Genomic DNA, 16,586 nt, shown 5'->3' with positions numbered 1-16,586 from the left:
GATACCCAATGACCTCACGTTGGAACGACAAGTTGAGAAATTACCCAAGGTCTTCACGATAGTGACAAGATGATATGTCCCTTAGGATTAGAGGTGAGGCAGGGGGTGAGGGGTGAGTGGTTAGAGAACACAGTAAATGTCCCTAGTCCTGAAAGAGCTCACCAATTTTATGGTGTTAGAGAAAACTCCCTTGATAAGAAGCAAGACAAGGACAACAGTTGTTTGCTTTCGTTTTTATTTGCAGACTAAGGAGACCTTGGAATTGGGACCCAGAAAAAGAAACGCCTAAAGCTAGGAGTGCCCTGAAAAGGAAAAGCCAGTCCCTGAGATTTTAGACATCGGGGCTCCCACTTCTGGTCTCATTCGTCATCCTTAGCTTGTCTGACATTCGGTGTCTCTTGGGTTGCTATCTCTAAGGAGCAACAGCCTTCAAAGTTACATCAGTAGCCCTACAGCGTGGCGGGTCGTGGGGCGGAGCGTCGGAGTGGGCGGGACCCAAGGTGAACTCAAGTCTCCAATGGGGAGAGTAGGCTTGAGGGTATGGTGACTGTGAGGCGGAGGCTTCACAGAGCTCACAGAGCTGATGCCTGGAGCCCCGGTCAGTGAGCCGGCCCACAGGCAAGAAAACCAGCTAGGTTCCGCCCCGGTGCCTGCCCGCCTCCTTTTTAAGCGCCTCCCGCCCAACCTCAGCTCCCTCTGGCTTTGCCACGCTCCTTCCTACCCCGCCTTCCTTGTCTCCCCCGACTGCTCTGGTTCCTGTGGCCACCCCGCAGCGCCAGCCCAGGTGCCATGGCTGCTGTGTACCTCCCCAGCCTGCGGTGAGTGACCCACAACCCTGGGCCCACTCCGTGCTCCACTAGCGGAGCTCCCTCCGCTTGTTTCCCATCCTAGGAAGAGACTGGCAGAGCGGCTGTTTACTAATCGGGGTCTCACGGTGGTGCCCCAGCCCCCATCCTCAGCCACGCGCTCTCCCAGCCTCTGTGCTCTCCTACCCCTCCCTGTCCGCTTGTGCTGTCTTCTATCTGCCACACTCAACCTCCTCCCCCTTCTCCTTTGCCTTCCCGAGCCCTGTCTCTGCAAATCCTTTACTTACCAGATGTAATTCTTTCTGACTGGGGCTTCCAGTCCACCCCTCAGTGCTGTGCGGAGCCATAAGGCCCTGAGGCCAAAGGGCTTGAGCCTTTGGGAGCACAAGCTCCAAGCTCCCTAAAGAAGGTAGAAGGTAAACATCATTCGCTGCCTCCCGAGAATGGAGCCTGGCATGAAGCCCAGAGGAGCCTCGGGGATCTGGGGACTAGGGAGGGAAGGAGGGAGGGAGGGAGGGAAGGAAGGAAGATTGGAGAAGGAAGACAAATTGCTTTCTTTTTAACTTGGCTGACATCTTCCCATAGCAGATCCTGGGTGCCAAGCTTGTCCTGGCAGGCCGCTCTGCCTACATGCAACCAGGTCTCTCCCGTGTGTCCCCTTCTCCAGGGTCTTTGACACTGAGTCTAAACTGACTCCTTATCTCTCCCACGCAGGTTTTATGTGGTCAGTTCATGTGTGCTATGAAAGATAGTGAGCCGTCCCTCTTAGAGGCATGCAGAAGGGTGGGGTGTTGGGGGAGCCAGATTCCAAGGGAGAGAAGCGTTCAAGACTGGGCCTTTAAAATTAATTCCTTGGGGAAACGTTCCAGGCAGGAAGCTGTACAAGAAGCCCTGTTTTGCTGTGCGCCTAGGGCCGCACTAAGTGTGCTGCCTTTTTTTGTCTTCTGGAAAACAAACCACCCAGGCCCAAACCCCCACATCCAAGACCTCCGGTTTCTTCCTTCCCAGGCATCTAGCCTGTGATCTGAATTTCCTGTCCTCTAGTGTTCTGAACTACCACCAACCCCTAGAGTTCAGTAGGCATGTGGCTTCTAAGGCAAGCCAGGGAGTGCATAGGCAGGCTCCAGCCATCGTGGTCTGCTGTGGGTTTCTGGCAGGTGAGGCCTCGCCTGTGAGAAAGGTTCTCTTGGCCTTTACTGTCTTGGGTCCAGACCAATCACAGCAGACCCTATTATCACCCAGGAGCCTAACAGAACAAACAATAAAGAGACACTGCTCTTCTGAGGATCTAGGTACGGACTCCTGGCAATGGCATTGGTTATTCTTAATCCGCCTTTCACTTAGTTAAAAAATACCTAACTAGCCAATCATTGTCGACCCAGGTGAACAAATGCACTGCCTGAACCCCCAGCATCCCTTGTCTTCATGTAAGAATCCTAATCTAAAACCCAGGCATTGGAAGAGGGCTCTACCATCGCACAAACTACGCCCTTTGGTGAGGCATCTACACCAAGGAAAAAGATAAAAATAACTGCCATTTTAACATAAAAACTGTGGCTGAAAAGAACATTGGTGAGGTTTTTAAAAATAGCCTTATGAAGCTCTCATCTGGGCAGTTCCTTGACTCTTGGGCCACAAGGCACCTGCTTTTTTCCTAATCCTACAGCGGACAAAGTAAAACAGGGCACGAGCTACACTTGCGGTATCGGCACGTACACTCCCACAGCCAGATGTGTGCTTGGATGCTTACTTGACCAGCTCCCCTTCCCTGACCAGGAGACACATACCTCATAAAGGCCACAAACGTAGCTAGTCTGAACTCCTTCCACATACCGACCATAACCTGGTCTTCGTGGTGCCTGCTAACCTGATATGCCTTAGAACTTTCCCAAGGCACGAGCCTCCTGTCCTCCCTCCCCAGTAGCTATCTTCCATGATAGCCATCGGATGGTTGCCTCTCTGTTTGGGCTCTTCTAGGCTTAGCTTGCATGGGCTGAGGCCCTGGCGCTGGTCACCATGCCGTAACATCCAAACTCTGCGGGTACTCAGTGGAGACCTGGGCCAGCTGCCTGCTGGAGTCCGGGACTTCGTGGCACGCAGTGCCCGTCTGTGCCAACCAGAGAGCATTCACATTTGTGATGGGTCTGAGGCTGAGAACGCTGCCACACTGGCCCTGCTGGAACAGCAGGGGCTTATCCGGAAGCTCCCCAAGTATGAGAACTGGTAAGTCTTGAAACCAACAGCCCCCCCAAAACAGGCAGCTGCTTAGACTGAAGTGTCTTGGGTTAACCAAGACAAAGATATTTCTGGACAATATCAGTGGAAAGAAACAGAATGGGAGCTTGAGGGGAAATCAACTAGGAAGTTATTTCACATTAAATAAAAAAGTTGATATGAATTTACGAATTGGAGCTCTTGCTTTTTCAGGGAGTGGGGGACCAACTGCCAACCCCATGAACCCATTTATGAAACATACTCTGTCAGGGGTAGAGGTTTCAAGACTGGGCCTTGCAGAAACCACCTCTTAATAAGACAAACCTAAAGGGGCTAAAATGTAGTTGGATAAGAAAACAAAAGGCAAACAGACCTAGAGTCGAAGTTGAACTTAAAAAATGAGTCTGGCCAGGCTTAGTGGCACACGCCTTTAATCCAAGCACTTAAAGGCAGAGGCAAATGGATCTCTGTGAGTCTGAGGCCAGCCTGGTCTGCAGAGTGAGTTCCAGGACAGCTAGAGCTGTATGGTGAAACCGTCTTGAGAGAAACATAAGCAACAAAAGTGACTCTGAAGGTAAGTGAAGTCTACTAGCCACCATCTCCTGGCAATCCTCTCTCCCCAGCTGGCTGGCTCGCACAGACCCCAAGGATGTGGCACGGGTAGAAAGCAAGACGGTGATTGTAACCCCTTCGCAGAGGGACACAGTGCCCCTCCTGGCTGATGGGGCCCGTGGGCAGCTGGGCAACTGGATGTCCCCAGATGAGTTCCAGCGAGCTGTGGATGAGAGATTCCCAGGATGCATGCAGGGTAACAAGTCAGGGGCACAGGAGCAGGGGCACTGAAGGTTTGACTGGGAATCATCATCCCAGTGACACCTTCCTCCACAGGCCGTACCATGTATGTGCTCCCATTCAGCATGGGTCCCGTGGGCTCCCCGCTGTCCCGCATTGGAGTGCAGCTCACTGACTCAGCTTATGTTGTGGCAAGCATGCGTATTATGACCCGCCTGGGAACACCTGTGCTTCAGGCCCTGGGAGATGGTGACTTCATCAAGTGTCTGCATTCAGTAGGCCAGCCCCTGACTGGGCATGGTGAGTACCTACCTTATCTAGAGTAGGACACTGAGACCTTCCTGTACTCAGAGGGAGCCCCAAATCTTACCCACCCACAGAGAAATTGTGGATGTGAATGATTACTCCCCAAAGCCCAGAGAAGCATTCTGGACTGGAGTAACACTGTTTCAAGAACAGTTTGCACAAGATTCAGAAGTCAGTCTCCATGTCTGACAGAGGCACAAGAGCTGATGGGTACTGGAAAAGGGGGCTTAGCGACCCCTGGGCACTGCCAATGTTTTCAAGTGTCTCTTGGGTCAATCCTTGATTCCACCAGTCCCTGACACCCTGGTTTCTGATGCCACTACCAGCAGCACTATGACCCCATTGTCTCCAGGGGATCCTGTGAGCCCATGGCCATGCAATCCGGAAAAAACCCTGATTGGCCACGTGCCAGACCAGCGGGAGATCGTCTCCTTCGGCAGCGGCTATGGTGGTAACTCCTTGCTGGGCAAGAAGTGCTTTGCCCTGCGCATCGCCTCTCGCCTGGCCAGGGATGAGGGCTGGCTGGCAGAGCATATGCTGGTGAGGGCCTGGTGAGGAACTGAGCAGCTGTGGAGGAGGGGTGGTTGGGGAAGCCTTGGCAATCTGCCTCAACCTTGCTCCTTCCTGCCAGGTGCCAGGATGGTGAGCCTGAAAGCCTGGCTGAACACTGCTACCCTTGCCCTGGTGGCAGGGCAGGACACTGGCTTAGTGAATATCCAATAGTCCATCCCCCGCTTCCTAGCCCATTACCAGCTAGCTGTCCTTATCCGTAGAGACTAAGCCCTGACTTTGGGTGACTTCCTTCTGTTCCCTCTGTCTCCAACACAGATTTTGGGGATCACCAACCCTGCAGGGAAAAAGCGCTATGTGGCAGCTGCTTTCCCCAGTGCCTGTGGCAAAACCAATCTGGCTATGATGCAGCCTGCATTGCCAGGCTGGAAAGTAGAGTGTGTGGGGGATGACATCGCCTGGATGAGGTTTGACAGTGAAGGTGAGGGAGCCTTTTCCTAAACAGCCCATATGGTCCCCTGCCCCAGTTAGTCTAGCAGCCCCAGAAACAAAGCCTTTCTCGATCAGTCAGATCTAGAGCCATCTTCCCCCACCCCAAAAAAAGGGACAGAGAAGGCCCTCCTTCGGCCTCACATCTCAGCTTTTCCTAAGGCTCTTTCCTTGTTTCACTTCTGGCAGGTCAGCTCCGGGCCATCAACCCTGAGAATGGCTTCTTTGGGGTGGCCCCTGGTACATCTGCTACCACCAATCCCAATGCAATGGCCACAATCCAGAGTAACACTCTTTTCACCAATGTGGCCGAGACCAGTGACGGCGGTGTGTACTGGGAAGGCATTGACCAGCCTCTTCCACCTGGTGTCACTGTGACCTCCTGGCTGGGAAAGCCCTGGAAACCTGGTACGTGGGGTGAGGAGGTTGTGACAAAGGCCCCAGGGCTCAGCACTTTTTCTTTTTTCTTTCTTTTTTTAATGTGAATGTGTGCTTTGCTGGCAAGTGTCTGCCTATCGTATGTATATAGTGAACAGGGCATCAGATCCTGGAACTAGGATTACAGGAGGCCTTGAGCCACCATGTAGGCGTTGGGAATCGAACCTGTATCCTCTTGAAAAAGCAACCAGTCCCCAAACCATAGCAACTTTAGTGATGGAAAACCCTCTAAAACCCTAGCTTTTTGTAGTTTCCAGCACCAGGCAAGATCTCAGTTTACGTCTCTGATGCCATTAATCATGGTTTGGGGATCTGAGTAATAACTTCCCTTAAGTTTTGCACAGTTTTTCCAACCAACTGAATGAGGTTTATCATAGTACTCACCTGTTAAGATTATGAGAGACTTAAATAACACCTAAAAGGAGTTTAACATACTGTCAAATACATAGCGCTTGTCAATAGAAAATATAAGCCAGAGTTGTGGGGGAAGAACTATTTGGAAAGTTATAAAAAGAATTGGGCTGGTAACATTTGACCTATTTGGAAAGAAGAAAGCCTGTCCTTTGACACTTGGCTCTGGCATTTCCCTGCTGATGCCAGTGTCTGAAGTTACCCTCCCCTTCCCATCCCTCACTATACTGCAATCCTTCGACGTGAACTCAGGTTAGCATGTTACGCTTTCTTGGAGGCTGATTTCCTGACCCTGTCATTTCCAGGGTGCCTTAGAGACTCATCCCTCCCCAAGCTTTGCACTCTAACAATTGGCCTTCTGAAGTTATAGGAGAAGAACACAGAATAAGAAGGGCTTGTGGTCACTGAAGGCCGAACTTGAGTTTTCCAGACGGCCTAGCAGTTAACCTCCTTATTTGATCAGCCTTTATTTTCTCTTAACACCATCATTAAGTCCCCCTCAGTCTCTCCGCCCAGCCGAGAAATCCACAGACGATAATCTTCCCTACAGGCTAGTTGCCCAACCCTTTCATCAACTCTGAATCCACTGATAGAACTAGACAGCCACATGCCCATCTTTAGTTCCCAGAACCATAAACATCCTGTACCAGGGCCCTAGGCTGGGAGGTGACAGGGACAGTCTTGTCCATGGCTCCCTCACCCATCCTTCCAGTCTAGTCGTCATCTTCCAATGGAGATGGCACTGTGCCTGTTCAGTCTCCCCAGTGGTGCTCACACAAATGCCACTGACTTGTTCCAACTTCTCTCCAATATACCTGAAGGTGTCAAATGCTCTGGGCTCCTCAGGTTATGTCCCTGACCGAGTTCATGCCCTAATCTACCACTCTCACTGTCTAGGCAGGCCAAGAGAAATAACCAGTTCCATCAATTACTAGGCTAGCGTGATGACTTGGCATGTTAAAGTGCCAGGTCTGATGAGCTGAGATAGAGCCCCAGGACCCTCGTGGAGGAAGAAGACTGAACAAGTTGTCCTCTGATTTCCACAATGCATGCCATAGCAATCCCTAACCCCCATCACAGTCAACAAATAAGTAAATGTGTAATAAAGGAATTCTTGTTTGCATTTTGATAGCTTTGGAAGATTTTCTTCATTTGTTAATGCAAAGCCAATTGCTTGAAATATTGACCTAACATTCTCAGCTTTTGCTTTAGGCTTAGGAAAAATTAGTTTGGGAACTGATAATCCTGCAAATAAAGTTACTGGGAAGAAAATTATTTCTATAGTATTATTATTATTAAAATTATTATTATGACGACATGCCAATATCTAACTATTCCCTTAAGTCTTGGTCAATGCTAAGTGCCCAAAGTGCCCTGTCATCTGATTTCCTCTCCACTATTGTTGAGAAGCACCATTATTGATTGATAATCAGCCTGATCTTTGTGGGAAGATGTCCTGGGCCCCTTCCCCCTCCTTCTTTACCACACAAGATTATAAGTAGGTGATGAAACCAAAAGAAATCTTGCAAGGGCTGGAGACGGAGCTCACTGATAGAGGACTGGCCTAGCATGTATAAGACCCTGGGTTAAGCCTCAGCATCATGAAAATGTGTCATTGCTCATGTATGTATGAGTGTGTTAAGAGTGAACATGACCTTGGAAGATGGTCTTTGCATTTCCTCTGCCAGGTGACAAAGAACCCTGTGCACATCCCAATTCACGTTTTTGTGTCCCGGCTCGCCAGTGTCCCATCATGGACCCAGCCTGGGAGGCACCAGAGGGTGTCCCCATTGATGCCATCATCTTTGGAGGCCGCAGACCCAAAGGTAAGCAGCAGGTGGGCTCTGTGCCTTTGTAGTAGAAGATGCAGCTCTGCAGTCAAGCTCCAGCCTTCCTGTATTTGAAACTACGGGACCTCTGGCTGCTGCTGTTCATCACCTTTTCCCATGGTGAATGCAAAATCCGTGGGAGGCATGGGTCTGAAAGTGGACAAGAAGGGTTGCCTCTAAGCCTGTTCATTGGTGTTTTAGGGGTACCTCTGGTGTATGAAGCCTTCAACTGGCGTCATGGGGTGTTTGTAGGCAGCTCCATGCGCTCAGAGTCCACTGCAGCTGCTGAACACAAAGGTGAGTTTACACCTTCCATTTTCCCCTGTCACTGCTCCCACATAGGTCCCAGCTCTATCCTATCCCTTCCTCCTCCCTCCCGTTGTTTCTCTTCACTTTCCCTAAAGATATTTCAGAACTCAGATTTTACCCTGCCTCTGCCAGCAGGACACAGGGCTCCCTTCCCTTCCCTAGACAGGAAGAGGATTCCTTACCTACCCTCCTTCCTGTCCTAGGAAAGATCATTATGCATGATCCCTTTGCCATGCGGCCTTTTTTTGGCTATAACTTTGGACACTACCTCCAACACTGGCTGAGCATGGAGGGACACAAAGGAGCCCGGCTGCCTCGTATCTTCCACGTCAACTGGTTCCGGCGAGATGAGGCGGGCCGCTTCCTGTGGCCAGGTTTTGGGGAGAACGCTCGTGTGCTAGATTGGATCTGCAGACGGTTAGATGGGGAAGACAGTGCCCAAGAGACTCCCATCGGGCTGGTGCCAAAGGAAGGAGCCCTGAATCTCAGTGGCCTCAAAGCAATAGACAACATTCAGCTGTTCTCCATCCCCAAGGACTTCTGGGAACAGGAGGTTCGCGATATTAGGAGCTACCTGACCGAGCAAGTCAACCAGGATCTGCCTAAGGAGGTGTTGTCGGAGCTCGAGGCTCTGGAGGGACGTGTGCGAAGAATGTGACCTGAATCTCTAGGCTAGCAAGAGCACAACACCCCCATCTGGGAACTAGCTCTGTAGACCAGGCTGGTCTCGAACTCACAGAGATCCGCCTGCCTATGCCTCCTAAGTGCTGGGATTAAAGGCGTGCGCCACCACCGCCCAGCTGATTCACAGTTATCTTATACGTCTGTGCTGTTTTCACTTCCCATTTGTCTCCGTAGGCTTCCTTCTACTGTCAGTCTCGATACTGGCTCACATAGTAAGAACTTGTAGAAGGAGGCAGATTCTTCTGAAGAATGTAGCCTGGTATGGTGATATACACCTTTAATCCTAGAGGCAGCCCAACCTCGGGGAGTTTGAGACCAGTCTGCCTGGTCTACATAGCAAGTGCCAGGCCAGCTGGGGCTACATGGTAAAGATCAATTAAAAAAAAAGAAGAAGAAGAAAAAGAAAGAAAAAGGGAGGCCACAGCAGGCTGCTCAGTGTCTAGCGTTAGGGTTCTTTGTCCCATGCAAACATGCATGTCTGCAGAAGTTTCATTCTGCAGTGACAGCTCCATTGCTGGTTCTTCTGCTGGTTTCCCCCACCTGACTTGAACCAGGAACCATACTATCTTTTTTTTTTTCACTTGAGACAAGGTCTCATGAAGCCCAGGCTGGATTCAAACTCACCATGCAGCTAAAGATAACCCTGTCCTCCTGATCCTCCTCTCTCCCTCCTGGCAAGCGTGCCACCATCTGTATGCTAGGCGCTGTTCTAAGAGCCTTATGAAAGCCCCATTTTACAGCTCAAAAGTGAGAGTTGGATTGAGCAAAATGGCATGTCTTAAAATCCTGGCACTTGAAGGACCTTATCACCAAGGCAAGAGAATTGTGTACACAGTGACCCTGTCTACACAGAAAATCACAGACCAAAGATCATCCAGAGAACGGCCCCACACCTTTGTGCGTATGGGTGTTGAAGTTCAGAGGGGAACATGTTGGAAGGGGTCTGGGGAAAATTGGAAAGGGGAAGTGGACTTGATCAAAAGACATATATACATGAAATTCCCAAATAATAATAAATAATAAAATATGAGAAAAAACCTTCAAACAAAATGGGATTCCTGAAAAACCCCGCAGAAGAAATAACTAGATGAAGGAAGAAATAGTGAGTGCTCTCCAAGAAAAGGCCAGAAAACTAGTCAAAGAAGAGAGGTCAGGGTGGCTATACAACAGAACGCAGCAGTGGAGTACACGACACAAAAGCACAGCCGGGGGGGAAGGCTGATCAGGTTCTGAGCTATAGCGGAAGTAAGGTCTAACATTCTGCTCCGCTGCACTTTAAGGCGGCTAAGGATAACAATACCAAAAAGGAGCTGAAGGGCCGGGTATGGTGGCACAGGCCTTTAATCCCAGCACTCAGGAGGCAGAGGCAGAAGAATCTTAGAGTTCGAGGTGAGCCTGGTCTATAGAGCAAGTTCCAGGACAGCCAGGGACCCTGTCCCAGAAATACAAAATAAGAAAAAAGCAAAAAAGAACTGAAGGATTTTGAGTGGTTTCTGTTTTTTGCCACAAAGAAATGGTTGAGGGGAGTTCATCCTAATTTGAACATTACATAGTGCACCCGTGCATCTGAGCATCCCACAATACCTCATAAATATGCACAATCTTACAGTCCGATCCTCACCTTCATCATTAGCAGGGGGTGAAAACAATGCCTTCCGCACACAGTGGCTCTGTCCCTTCATCTGTAGAGTGGGAATGTGTCTCTACCGTACAGTGCTTGGTAGCTGAGTCAGTGGAGTAAAGCACTTAACGAGCAGTGACCATTGGCTGTCTGTCAGCTCCTCTCCACTCTGCAGTGATGAGAGCTGGCCCTAATTATGGAAGTGACTCTGCATTGAAGAGGAAAGAGGAGCTAGGCGGTGGTGGCACACGCCTATAATCCCAGCAGAGGCAGGCAGAGCTCTGTGAGTTAGGGGCCAGTCTGGTCTACAAGAGCTAGTTCCAGGACAGCCAGGGCTGTTACACAGAGAAACCCTGTCTTGAAAAACAGAAAGAAAAAAAAAAAAGCAGTGAAAAGAAAATTTAGGAGGAAAGGAAACCTTTCTTCCCCTCCCCCCACCCCCCGAGACAGGGTTTCTCTGTAGCTTTGGAGCCTGTCCTGGAACTCCCTTTGTAGACCAGGCTGGCCTCGAACTCACAGAGATCCACCTGCCTCTGCCTCCCGAGTGCTGGGATTAAAGGCATGCGCCACCACCTCCCGGCTGAAAAGAAACCTTTCTATGTAGCCAAGAATAAGCTTGAATAGGAGGTCCTCCTGCCTCCTGCCTCCTATCTCTAGAGACAAGCACATACCACCAAGCCAGGATGATGCGCTGGCAATAAATAGCACCCAAAGCCTTGTGTGATAGGCAAATGCTCTACCAACTTGGCTACATTCCCCCAGACGAAGGCCTTTCAAAAGGATAGTCAGTTAGTTAAAACAGCACACACAATGAATTTAAACACTGCACTAAATAAAGTATATTTACTAATGCTCATATCCTCCCACCTTCGCTTATAGAAACTTGGCTGAGTCATTTTAACAGGGTGCTGGCAGTCCCTGCCTATTTCTCTGCTGATAAGGATTGCTGAACAAGCATCCTGTATATTTTATGCTCCAGCCCTAAAATCAACCAGCCCTCTAAGAAACTGGAGTCTTTCAGTAGGAAACAATATGAAAAACCTACAAGATCCCAAACATGGAAGCACACACTTGTAACCTCAGACAAGGACAATGGAGAGTTTGAGGCCAGCCTAACAATATAACCATGACATGGTGCCCAGGCTGACCTCAAATTTCCTGCATACTGGGATTACAGGAACCAGCCACCACACCCAACTTTGACTTGTCCCAGAAAACAGAGAACAGGGCCGGCAAGACTGCTCGGTGGGTGAAGATGCCTGCTGCCAAGTCAGACGACCTGAGTTCAGTGTGAGAACCAACTCTCTTTTCCACATTCACAAGCCCACACACATCACAAACACACACACACACAGGTGCACATGAATAAAACTGGCAAAATAGAAAATTAAACATAACCTGTGCACTCTGTGTTTGTGAATCTGTCATTCTTTCTAGACCTTTCCAGTGATAAGAAGGATAAAACACCTGTGATAAAAACAATGGCAAGGCAGCCTATACAAGAATTTATTTGGGCTTCCAGTTCCAGAAGGATAAGAGTCCATGATAGTGGGAAGGGGAGTCTGGAAAGATGGCTCAGACAGCAAGTGTACTCGATGCTCTTGCAAAGGACCCAGATTCAAGTCCCATGGTTCACAATCATCCATAACTCAATTTCTCAAGATCCTATTGTCATTTGATCTCAGTGGACGTGAAGAATTACATGCTGTATATACATATATGCAGGCAAAATACTCAGACATAAAATTAAATACATACATTTTTAGCCTGATGGTAGTAGTGGAGGCATTGGCGGTAGTGCATGTCTTTAATCGCAGCACTCAGGAGACAGCTGACAGATGGACCCCTAAATTCAAGGTCAACAAGGTCTACAGAGTGAATTACAGGACAGCCAGAGCTACATAATGAGACCGTCTTGAAAAAACAAAATAATTTTTAAAAAAAAGTCCATGTTGGTGGCAGAGTAGAGGCATGGTAGTTGGAGCAGAAAGCTGAGAGTTCACATCTTGAATAGAAAGCAGGAAGCAGACCCTTAAGGAAATGTTCAACATCCTTAGTCATCAGAGAAATCAAATCAAAACAACACCTGTAAGAATGGCCAAGATCAGAAACACTGATGACAACTTATGCTGGAGAGGTTGTGGGGAAAAGGGAACACTTCTGCATTGATGGTGGAAATGCAAGCTGGTACAACCCCTTTGGATGTCAGTGTGGCAATTTCTCAGGAAATTAGGAAACAACCTTCCTCAAGACCCAATAATACCACTTTTGGGTATATATCCAAAGGATGCTCAATCATGCCATAAGGACATGTGCTCAACTATGTTCATAGCAGCATTGTTTGTCATAGCCAGAACCTGGAACCAACCTAAATGCCCCTCTATTGAAGAATGGATAAGGAAATGTGGTACATTTACACAATGAAGTACTACACAGCAGGAAAAAATAATGACATCTTGAATTTTGCAGGAAAATGGATGGAACTAGAAAACATTATTTTGAGTGAGGTAACCCAGACCCAGAAAGACAATTATCACAGGTGGTTTTTAAACATAAAGAAAAGAAAGCCAGCCTACAAACCACAATCCCAGAGAACTTAAACAACAATGAGGACACTAAGAGAGACTTACATAGATCTAATCTACATGGGAAGTAAAAAGTAGAAAAAGACAAGATCTCCTGAGTAAATTGGGAGCAGGGGGACCTTAGGGGAGGGGAAGAGGAGAGCAGGGAGGTGAGCAGAGAAAAATGTAGAGCTCAATCAAAATCAATAAAATGAAAAAGAAACAGGACCAACACATCGAAAATCAATGATGCTAATGGTTACTGCCATCAGTATTGATAAGAGGGAGCTTGACTTAAAAGTATCTTACAGTACTCTGAGATCTACACTTTTGTTTACAGTGGACTTCACTGAGTTCCCATTTTGATGCTGTAGATGAACAGATCAAGCCTCAGAGAAACAGAGGAGTTAAATAGATTCAATTATTACCAAGTCAGCATCACTCTGACTCATGCAGTAACAGAACAACTATAGAGCTTTATGAAACCTATTACACAGTTTTTTTTGTTTTTTGATTTTTCGAGACAGGGTTTCTCTGTAGCTTTTTGGTTCCTGTCCTGGAACTAGCTCTTGTAGACCAGGCTGGCCTCGAACTCACAGAGATCCACCTGCCTCTGCCTCCCGAGTGCTGGGATTAAAGGCGTGCGCCACCACCGCCCGGCCTATTACACAGTTTTGCATTTCAGCTTAATCCTTGTTTTATTGTTGTGCCAACATGACTTTCTACTCCTTAAGCTTTATGGCTAGTCAAGAATTAAGTCTGAATTAAATACAAAATTAATTTTTTTAAAAAAAAAAGACTTTTCTACAGAAAAAAAAAAAAGAGAGAAAGCAGGAAGGAGAGATTGGGAATTAGGGAAGGCACGAGCTTTGAAACCTCAAAAATTTGAAATCTCAGAACCAGCACCCAGTGACTCACCTCCTCCTCCAACAAGGCTATACCTTCTAAATGTACCCAAACAGTTTCACCAAGTATTCACATAACAGAGACTACAGCGGGACATTTATCATTCAAACTACCACAACACTTCATAATTTTATATTACTGCTCAAAATCAGGGTTGCTAGCCCATCAGGTGGTGCACACCTGTAACTGAAGCACCTGGAAGGATGAGGATGGAGGGATGAAAGTACAGGGCCACCTTGGGCTATCCTCAATAAGACCTTGTCTCAAATTCAAAAGCAAAAAAAGAGAACTAGAGATGTAGTTGAGTTGTAGAACACTTACCTATGTTGGAGCCTAGAGTCCAATTCACCGAGGAGGAGTTACCCCAAGAGACCATCTCTCACACCACAGCTGATGTAAAGGCATGAGGATTTTATTTTATTCTGTCATGACTGGGTCTTTCAGCATTAGAGAGGCCAGAAAGACCCCGAATGGCTGGTATAGGCTAATTTTAAAGGAAAAAGCCACAGAAGGAAGGGGGTGTCTGGGGGTTGTTCTTTAACTATTATGATTGGCTTATTCAAAAGGGCTATTACCAATAATTGGCTGGAAAGCAACTGCAAGATCAGATGAGGTAAGGGAGAACATCTGAGGGTCAATTTGTCCCTTTCCCAGGGACTGAGTCAAAACATCAAGTAGTACGTGCATGTGTAGTTGTTAACTGAGTCAACACCTAAGGGTTATCTTGCCCCTATTTAATAGAACATTCACAAGGACTCAGGGATATGATGGAAAGTTCCCAGGGGGGAGGGAAAAGCATTGCTGCTAAGATTGAGAGGGCTCAGAATTGTCTTCAAGTGCATGTGCAGAGCCCTGTGTTCAAACCCCAGAACCAAACACACATTAAAATAGCATTACAGGTTTTACTTCTATAAAACAAAACACAGAGAGATTTTTTTTTCTATTTATATAGCTGGTCAGCCTACACACATACCTGTGTATATATGTGTAATAACTGGAGTTACAGATGGTTGTGAGCTGCCATGTGGGTGCTAGGATCAAACTTGGGTCCTCTAAAAGAACAGCCAGGGCTCTTAACCACTGAGCCAGCTTGGCTAGCCATTACCCCAAAAACTTAATTCTTAAGGACCTAAGATGACTGAGGATGTAACCCAATTAATAGAATGCTTCCCTAGCATGCATGAAGCTCCAGGTTCAATCTAAATTCTATATAAAACTGGTTATGGCCAGGCAGTGGTGACTCATGCCTTTAATCCCAGCACTCAGCAGGCAGAGGCAAAATCCCAGCATTTGAGAGGCAGAGGCAGGTGGATCTTTTTGAGTTCATGAGCAGCCTGGTCTACATACTGAGTTCCAGGACAGGACTGTTTCACAGAGAAACACTGTCTCTGGGAGAAAAAAAGAAAGAGAGAGAGAGAGAGAGAGAGAGAGAGAGAGAGAGAGAGAGAGAGAGAGAGAGAGAGAGAGAGAGAGAGAGAGAGAGAGAGAGGAGAAAAAGAAAAAAAAAAACCTTTAAGCCAGTTAGTGGTGGCACTCACCTTTAATCCCAGCACTCAGGAGGCAGAGGCAAACGGATCTCTGTGAGTTCAAGGCCAGCTTGGTTTCAGAATGAGTTCCAGGACAGGATCCAAAGCTACACAGAGAAACCCTGTCTCAAAAAGAAAAGAAAGAAAAAAAAGGTTATGGTGGTACCCACTTATAGTTCCCAAGTTCCCAGGACTACAAGTGTGTCTACATGAGAGTCAGGGAGATTAATCAAGTTCAGAGTTATCCTCAGCTATATGATGAGTTCCAGATCAGCCTAGGCTACTTGACATCCTGTCTTTAAAAAAAAAAAAAAAGATCTAAGACATGAGAGTATTAGAATTCTATCCAATTACTCTCTAATAAACACATTTTAAAGTCCCTGGATAAAGTAGCCCATCTCCCCTTCTGAACTGGTCTCAGCCCAGACGTACTCATCTTGCAGGGCTCACTCTGAGACCAGCGAGGCAGCGCGTGACCATCCCCAATGTGAAAACTTGCTGGCCTTTCCTCCACAGACCAGGTCGCCCTCTAGTGGGGCTGCTCAAGCACAAAAAGAAAAACACAACAAAACAAACTGGCCAAACCTGGTGGAACGGGAAGTTAATCAACTGATATTTACTTAGTAATTAGTGGACTTGGTCTTAACTGGAAGAAGAAAACCTCTCTGTGGACTAAAGTGACTGAGCGTTGCTGGGGAAACCAGAAGCTGCTCAAATTCAAAGCACTTTACAAACTTACCATGCACTGCAAGGCCAAGAACATGTCAAAATGGCCCTTTTGTGTGGGGGGTGTTACCACCCCCTGCCATATATATATATATATGAATGAACATTTCCGTTTCTGGTTAGCTTTCGGTGCTTATGGCTCGGACCCTAATTTTTAGCCTTTTATTTTAAGTTTAAGCATTAACAAGATAAAACATAACATTAAACATTATGCAAAAATCTATCCCAATCCAAACTATCTTGGAGATTTGTTAGGCCCACTCCACGTGGTCACCTGTAATCAAGATGGCGGTGAAATTATGTGGCATCTTTTTTTTTTTTAATTGGTGACCTCTCTCATCTTCTTAGCACTTACAGATTTTGCTTAGACCTAATCATAGTGCAACTCAGTCAATAAATTTTCAACAGGGGCACCCGAATTCAGATCCCCAGCACCCACCTAAAAACCCCCAGCA

At 47.5% G+C, this 16,586-nt stretch overlaps 1 protein-coding gene across 2 annotated transcripts; it reads left to right on the top strand.

Annotated features, from left to right (window-relative positions):
* Positions 1 to 636: 636 nt before the first annotated feature.
* Positions 637 to 9,992, top strand: Pck2 (phosphoenolpyruvate carboxykinase 2, mitochondrial). Of its 2 annotated transcripts, none has more exons than XM_005370448.2 (10): positions 637 to 818; positions 2,784 to 3,029; positions 3,644 to 3,828; positions 3,909 to 4,112; positions 4,471 to 4,658; positions 4,947 to 5,109; positions 5,307 to 5,525; positions 7,655 to 7,792; positions 7,997 to 8,092; positions 8,308 to 9,992. In XM_005370448.2, exons 1-10 carry the CDS (start codon positions 790 to 792, stop codon positions 8,760 to 8,762), a joined length of 1,923 nt encoding a protein of 640 aa, XP_005370505.1. In that variant the 5' UTR covers positions 637 to 789; the 3' UTR covers positions 8,763 to 9,992. The 2 variants fall into 2 exon arrangements, with proteins under 2 accessions (XP_005370505.1, XP_026633495.1); XM_026777694.1 differs by having other exon boundaries at positions 4,411 to 4,658.
* Positions 9,993 to 16,586: the final 6,594 nt, after the last annotated feature.

The sequence above is a fragment of the Microtus ochrogaster genome, unplaced genomic scaffold (assembly GCF_000317375.1).
Source record: "Microtus ochrogaster isolate Prairie Vole_2 unplaced genomic scaffold, MicOch1.0 UNK80, whole genome shotgun sequence".
NCBI classification, from domain to species: Eukaryota; Metazoa; Chordata; class Mammalia; order Rodentia; family Cricetidae; genus Microtus; species Microtus ochrogaster.
The sequence above is the reverse complement of the archived record's forward strand: the minus strand, read 5'-3'. Positions and strand labels throughout refer to the sequence as shown.